Below are 8055 nucleotides of genomic sequence, written 5' to 3'. Positions count from 1 at the left end.
ATTGTAGCCCTATCAATGAGAATGTTGATTATTGGTTTTCATGCTTGAGATGAGATAAATAAGCCATAATTTGATGTGTATGACACTAACTTAGCCTCCACTTAAGTAGGTTCTTATCGCCTAGTTCTAAAAAAACTGTAAAAAATAAAAATACAAAATTTGATCATCTTTTTTCAAAAACTAATCATAACTATGCTTGCACAAGTAGTCTACACCTATAGTTACAACAAATAATGCACTTACACAGCTTTTCCCTTTGATGAAAATCAAAATTAGGCTCATAATTAGACATTTTACGTATTAAAAACAGGTTGCGCAAAAGGCCATGTATGAGAAGAGGCCCAAAAAGTGGCTCTAAAGTTTTGGAAAATTCAAAACAAAGTAGTATTTATCCTATATAACATGGGTGCACCTCAAGTTTTACATTATTAGCTTGCATATGGAAGGAGAAAAATTCATGCTCCACCTGTATAAAAAACATCATTTCAATATTAGCGAGTCAAAAATTTATCCAATAATTATCGTTTGATGATTCCAAGATTTAGTTTACATCATGGGCTTTCCATCAAGCCAAGTTTCATGATCAAACTATGTCCCTTCTAAAAGTTATGTACAAATTACTACTATTTTGAAAACAGCAAAAATCATGCGTTTTATCAGTATGCGTCTAAGAAAATTAAAATATTGCCTTGCAAAAGCTAAGAAAAGTGCAATTTAAAAAATCTCAAATTTTTTTTGGGTCTTGAGGAACATCTGTGGATGTTAAGCATTTCAAAACTCTTAACAGATTGCCCACAAAAATTCAAGAAAAATGCTAACTTTCAGGACATTTTAGTGTCCTCTGGACACTTTAGTGTCCAATTACAGAACTAGTGTTAACATGCCCTAATAGATGGTAGAGCTGCAGCCACGACGATCTCTTCCCCTTCCGCTCCCGCCCTCTTTGGATTAGAATTTAAATTTATTACGCTAAAAGCTCAAGGTTCCACGATTTCTCAATTCTTGTCCCAAAGGTGTCGATGGTTAATATATAGTATAGATAGATTTATTTCCCAAAAAAAATAAAGGGACTTTGGGACATCCGCCTTCTCAGGAGCTTACGAGGAAAGCGTCGGCAAACGCAAGCTTGGAACGAGAATGGTCTCTCTCTCTAAAACTCGTCCCGTTCCTTGTTTGTGCTTTTGTGAACGAGAATGGTGACTGCGGTATCGGGTCTGTGCTGGTTGCATCGCAGCAGCAATCTCTACCATCAAGTGCCACTGCATTCTGTGAGCGTGGACGCAACACTCTATGATCTGTGCGCCGAGGTGAAGGTGCAGCAGACCTACGTCAACCTCCAGGAGTCTCAAGCTGCCGGAGATCCAGGTCCACTGGAATGCGTGTACATCTTCCCTCTCGATGAAGAGAGTGCTGTTTTCTCCTTTGCCGCAGAGCTGGATGGAGTCATCCGCAAAGGCCGCATCAGAGAGAAAGTGGAAGCCCAGGCTGAGTACAACTCCGCCATCGCACACAACCGCCCAGCCATGCTTCTGGAGCAATCCTCCGATAACATTTTCCAATGTAAGATCGGTAACCTCAACCCCGGCAGCGTCTGCACCATCACCCTCACCTACTTGACCCTCCTGGATCAACAAGGAAGACACAACCGCCTCACCCTCCCCATGATCATTGCCCCCAAGTACATCCCTGCCAACCCCGGCCCAACGCCGCCATTCCCCCCTTCAGATCCAGCTCCCCACAACGCCATTCACTCAGGCTACTATTGTCACCACTGCCTCTGCTCCCCCATCATCGGTCCCCGCCACCATTGCCATACATGCTCTTATGATCTCTGCCATGGATGCCACATGCAGCATGACATGAGCCATCCCATGGTCACATTCACAGGCCAGCCCCTATCCGTCACCCATCCCCCAACTTTGCCCACTCCTCCACACCCCACCATACAGGGCCAGCTCAGAGATCTTACCATTGACCTCACTGTCATTATGCCCTCCCCCATTCTCTCCATCCTATGCCCTAGCCATCCCGACGAGACAAAGATCGACCAAATAGCTGGCACTTCAAACCATGCCACCGCATCTTTCCACTCTGTCTCCGCCTGCTCTCTCTCCAAAGACTTCATTCTTCTCGTCGAACAGCAGCGTTGCTTTGAGCCTCGTGTCCTCTGTGAGCTGGATATGACCAACCGTACCGCAGCTGTCAGCTTGGCTTTTATCCCCCCGCCTCTTGACATGCTATCAGCCACTCAAATGCGTTGTGAGCTCATCTTCTTGGTAGATTGCTCTGGCAGTATGGGTGGTTCCTCCATAACATGTGTGCGTGATTGTATGCATTTGCTTCTGCACTCATTGCCCGTTCATTCTCGCTTCAACATCCTCATCTTTGGTAGTAGCTGGTCCTCATTGTTCCCTACCAGTCAGGCTTATGATGACACATCACTGTCAGCAGCTTCCCAGTATGTCTCTAAGCTACAAGCTAACCTTGGTGGCACCGAGATCTATTCACCCCTTCATCATGCACTTACCTCCAACCTCCTTCCTACACATCCGCGTCAAATCTTCCTTCTGACAGATGGGCAAGTATCTAATGTGAAGCAGCTAGCTCAGCTCACATCCCAGCATGCTATCAACATAAGATTGTTCACCTTTGGGATTGGGGGGTCTGTAGATAGACTGCTTTGCAAGAAGCTTGCGCAAGCTGGACGGGGCAAATGCGAGTTTGTTACAGCACACGATGGCGGAGGGGCAGATATGAGGGAGAAGGTTTTAAGACAGGTAGCAAGAGCAATGCAACCGGTGCTCACAGATGTAACTGTGGACTGGGGGCAGCTCAACGGCCCTGTTGCAGGAAGCAACACAAATCAGGAGGGTGGTTTCAACACAGTGTCCACATCGGTAAAGCTTGCTGCCTTCATCAAACTCCTCTTTCCTGCAGTGCCCATCAGTAGCTCCTGCTATTTTCATGAGCAGCCGCCATGTGTTGCATGCATTGAATGTTTGTTTGCCAGAGACTGTATGGCAACAAGCACAGGCAGGTCAGAAACCAGAGCTAAAGTGTGATATTAACATCACGGCCCATAGCAACCATCCACATGAGGTAGACCACATGCATCAAGCTGTGGTGCTGACAGGTGACCAGATCACACAGGCAGGAGTTATACACACTCTGGCAGCAAGGGAAAGAATACGAGAACTCGAAGATCGATTGCCATCCATGGAAGGTGAGGGGAGGAAGAAATTTGAGGATGAAATCTTGCAACTGGCTATGAAGCACACCCTCACTAGTAGGAGAACCAGCTTTGTGGTGGTATATAATACTGGGAATGACACAGAGACAGAGGAGATGACATTTTACTCATGCAGATCATCAAGTGGTCCACCTATGTATCTTGCAGGTGCCGGACATTCGGGTGCTTCCTTTGGACTCCAATCAGCAAAGAAGGAAGCAAAGTTGGGCAGTCCACTCGCATTTCGGTGTTGCAAAAGACGATGTGCCGCTAGGCAGATGCGACAAGAGATGGTCACAACTGAATTACTTCAACAGCAGTCTTCAGATCATGATGTAACAGCAGGGTGGCCGTTGCAGCAGACAGCATCAAAAGATGCAGAATCCACATTCCAAGACCTCATCCAGCTACAGTCTGCCAATGGGGTATGGCACTTAACACCCATGCTGATTGACATAGTGTATGCCATCATACCATTATCATCGACTACCATCACCATGCAAACCCTGCAGACGATTAGCAAAGAGCATGGGGTGGATCATCCAATAGTTGGGATTTTCGTAGCATTGCATGTGCTTGAAACTCACTACAATCAGCGACATGCAGAATGGGAGATGCTGGCAACGAAAGCCCAATACTTTTTGACTGAAAACGCCAAAATCAGTGCAGAAATGCAACAAAAGATCAAGGAGAACATCAGGACGAAACTCTTTGAAACAAATTGAGAAGGCTAATAATCATGTGATGTAAGACAAATTAAAGGTTTAGTTGGGTGTGATTGCAAGCCTGTATAGAAGGCCTAAAGTTTGTGTTGCTTGGCTTTTCTTGTAAATAGACAGTTTAAGATCTTGCATGCTAAAAATCTTTTTGGTAATTTAGTTGATGAATTCGGATAATGATTTAAATTGTCAAGTTATATTTTGAGCGGTTTGAAACGAAGGCCCATAGGGACTGCATGTCCTATGATGATGTCCAGGCCGGTAGCGAGCATTGCTAGGATGCATCTTAATGGAAGGCAGCATAGAGGCGTTTGTTTATAGCCGTTTTCATTAATTAGGATCCGACCTATCAATAAAATGTAAGCCCACAAGCCCTTAACCCAACCGGATAGGACTGACGGGGATTAATTAGGGTATCGTGCAGTCACTAACCACATTTGTTCGAAGGATAAGATGACTAAGACCTTGTGTGAGGATTCCCATGATCATGCATTGCTGCCCGGATGTGACCCTCCCCCTTCCCCTCCCGTCCCCGAGATAAGAAGTTGCACTCGCCATGGTTCCCCGTCTAGAGATGACCTAGATAGTTGGCGACAAGGTTTAATGCATGTGTTTGAGCTACGATGCTTGTTCCTAGTAGATTTGCCTACTAAATGTAGAGGCCGTGTGGTGTGGGCTTCTCCTTCTGATGAATATCCAACACGTTGCTTTCTTTGACTCTTTTTTTTAAAAAAATTTCTTTAACTCCTTCCATGTAACTTATGTTTACAACACCACTTGAAGAGGGTTTCTTGTACGGACTTTGGGTCCACAAGCAACTTATGTTATTTCTTTGAGTCTTTTCATGCAATAGTCCAATACTTCAACGAGGAAGATTTAGCCCAATTTCACACACCCTCAAGGGTTTTCAAAAATGGCAAATCGAATGGTGTCATCCTTTTGGCTTCTTGTAGCCACTTTAGGATTATAATGCCCACAATAAGATCCTTTCACAATTTCTTTATTAGAACTTGATTAATTTGATTAATCATATGATTATGGGCTTGAGCCTTATCTAGACACATAGACTAATCAGTGGTTTGAAGGATTTGATTTATCTTGGTGGAAGGGCCTTAATTTGATGCTCCAAAGAGCCTCTATTTTTTGCTTGCAAAAACATGAGTGTTTCTTCTTACTAATTTCTGATTAATCACTACAAGAGAATCATTGTTTTTCGACGCTTAGTCATCAGAATAAGCGTCGAAATAACAATCAGAATTTTTTTTTTCAAAAAATTAAATTTATATATAATATAAGCTAGTTCCCATCTTGGGGTGTGTTTTAGAATTCTCTTTCTACCTCTTTGCAAGCATATGTGTCTATGAGAGAGAGAGAGAGAGAGAGCGAGAGAGAGATGATCAGCGAGAAAGAGATAGATAAAGAGAGAGAGGGGAGGGGAGCCGTTGGAGAGAGGAGGGTATAACTTTCATCATGCTCTTTGAAGGAGAAAAAGGTGCAATTAAGAAAGTGCTCTATTTTACAATGAAATTAAAGTTCATCACATCAACTTGCTCGTCCTCTCAGCAGAAAATCTATTTCTAGAAATACTCCATCATTGTTGTCAATTGGTGGAACCGGTTGTCTTGTAGTAGTAGAAGGTAATTCATCCATGTCATCATCCTCTTCTAGCTCTAGCATGAGAGCTGTCGATGCATCATGATCATACTCATCTTGAATCTCTTCTTCTTTTGGATTATCTCTAGTGTCTGTTTCTCGTTCAAGATGTATTTGCTCAATGAGTACACCTTCATCCGATCCTAATCCCATGTGAGCCTCACCTACTTCCTCAACTAGTATGTCTTCTTCTTGTTCTTCTTGTTGTTCAATAGGTGCTAGTGTGGTGTATGCTCAAATATCACATGATCTGGGAAGAGTTCCTCAGCATCTGGCAAATAGTCAACTGCTATTTTCACGTCTTCAAATATTTGTTTTCCACGTGGATTTATTTGAATCACAAACAACCATTTATGATCTGTCGGGTCTTCCACAAAGATGACTTGCTCACAGTGCTCTGGTAGCACAAATGTGTCCCTTTGGTCAGTCCGTATCTTTGTGTGGTCTACTTGAAGAAATCCACACTTGTCTTTGCTCTAACAGTTACTTGCATCCCTTGAGTTACCAACTTGAACCATTTCACATAAAAAATGAGCATATCAAACTTTTTGAATCTAACCTTGATAATATCTTGGATTGTTTCACAATAATCTAGCATGCCTACTTTAGTATTGCCATCACTTGCACTTGAACAACTTTCTTGCATGAAATTAGCCTTCATACCACAATCAAATGTTATTCTCTTTTTATCTATTCCTTCTACTCGAAAGTGACATCCGTGTGACCAAATTATCCCAAACTTACGATACTGCAAGCACAATAAATAAGTACTTTTATTGTATAAATTCACGAAAGTACAACAGAAAAGACAATGTGTAGATATCTCTAACTCACATACATGGAAATCAAAACCATATGCAAGCTCCTCCTCTTCATCACTTATTGATTCACCATGGTGTTTAGCTTGTAGTATGGTTTGCTCGAGCCATGTATGATTAGAAGGAAAGTCTGGAAGAAGTGCAAGTTCTGTTGGGTATGGTAGTGTGCGGGTTGTTTGACTCCTTCTAAAACTCAAACGAGCTTGGTCCCTTTCAGCCTTCACCAAGTTATATCTCTCGATCCATTTCTCCATAGCATGTGAGTTTAAGATGCAAAATTTATTGATTTTCTCATGCAATGCTACATCCATTGTTCTCACAAGGCCTTTCCCTTTTGGCTCTTCCCCAACTAGTCGATTATCTTCTTCTTGTGTTCATAATCTTGGCATATCGGGATCAGACGTACTGAGAAATTCAGTTATATATACAAGTGATTCTTGAACAAGCCATCCCACTACCATACTACCTTCAGGGGACGAGCTCTTTGACAAACAAATCCTTTAAGTGTCTTCATAAATCTCTCCAAGAAAAACATCCATCGGCTATAGACAACCCCAAAGCAAATTCATCAACCACATGAACTAGCAAGTGCAATCGAATGGTTAAAATATTTGTTGGAAAGTATTTCTCAACCATTACCTTGATGGAGTTTAATCGTGCCGCTTCCAATGTGTCTCTACTAATCTCTTTCCTTGATATCCAATGTACCACTGTACCAATTTTGTAAATTGTTGCTCTAATGTCATCGTTGAGGCAATCCTTGATGGCTATAGGAAGCACGAATTGCAAGAATTTATGCCAATCATGACTCTTCAAGCCACTAAGCTCATCATCCTTTGTAAATGCTCCTTCAAGCATTGCATGCATCCTATAGGGGTACGAAACTCACTAATGCACTTCTTTACATGTCGTTGCTCATCCTTTCATGACCCAAGGTGCTTTTGGTAGCTTCACCTTTCCATCTGCTCTATTTTGGACCCATAAGTGGTACATGCATTGAATATCTTGTAAATCATCTCATTGTGCCTTTCTCTCCTTTGCTCCTACGATGGTTTTCCAAAGCACTTTGGCTATATTCTTGAAAATATGCATTGGGTCAAGAAGATGGTTCACTAGAAGGTCATTCCAGTATGGAATTTGATGGAAAATGGATAGACGCTTCATCATTCTTGGAGGTGTACAGGTTGGATCCAGCTCCCATAATAAGGTCCTCCAATCACTACTTTTTCATATGCGAGGAGACCTCCCTAGAAATCCCTCACGCAAAGGATGGTCCACTGGGAGATACTTCTTGTGGCCCTCGTATACTATCTTCTTCATAGACTTTGAGTATCAAGCCTCAAGTTGCGGCCCACATAATAGACATCCATTATACCCTGACACTAAAAGCCCTGTAGAACATCAAAAAATATTGTAGCAGTAGGTAAGTTTGGATGACAATCATGACTTAACACATAATATGTTAACAAGCTACAATATTACATGAGCACTCTCCATAGCCAGGCCAATCATGCATAGTCCACATAAGTATTCCTCTCAATGTTAGCGCACGTTGTCCAAACCTCTTGGAAATATCATGAACTTTAATGCCCTCCCATGGAACACGAAGCTCCTCAACTAAAGAGGCTAAATACAC

General features: G+C 42.5%; 1 protein-coding gene across 1 annotated transcript; it reads left to right on the top strand.

Moving 5' to 3' along the window:
- Positions 1 to 1061: 1061 nt before the first annotated feature.
- LOC147635763 (uncharacterized) lies at positions 1062 to 4091 on the top strand. Its single transcript, XM_086803169.1, is given in 2 exon segments — positions 1062 to 2914; positions 2916 to 4091. Coding segments are annotated over 2 exon segments (2760 nt in total). The 5' UTR covers positions 1062 to 1193; the 3' UTR covers positions 3955 to 4091.
- The last annotated feature ends 3964 nt before the right edge of the window (positions 4092 to 8055 follow it).

The sequence above is a fragment of the Cibotium barometz genome, chromosome 9, assembly GCF_041138505.1.
Source record: "Cibotium barometz isolate CiBa-2024 chromosome 9, ASM4113850v1, whole genome shotgun sequence".
Lineage (NCBI taxonomy): Eukaryota > Viridiplantae > Streptophyta > Polypodiopsida > Cyatheales > Cibotiaceae > Cibotium > Cibotium barometz.
Note: the sequence above shows the minus strand (reverse complement) of the source record. Positions and strands in the feature narration are given on the sequence as shown.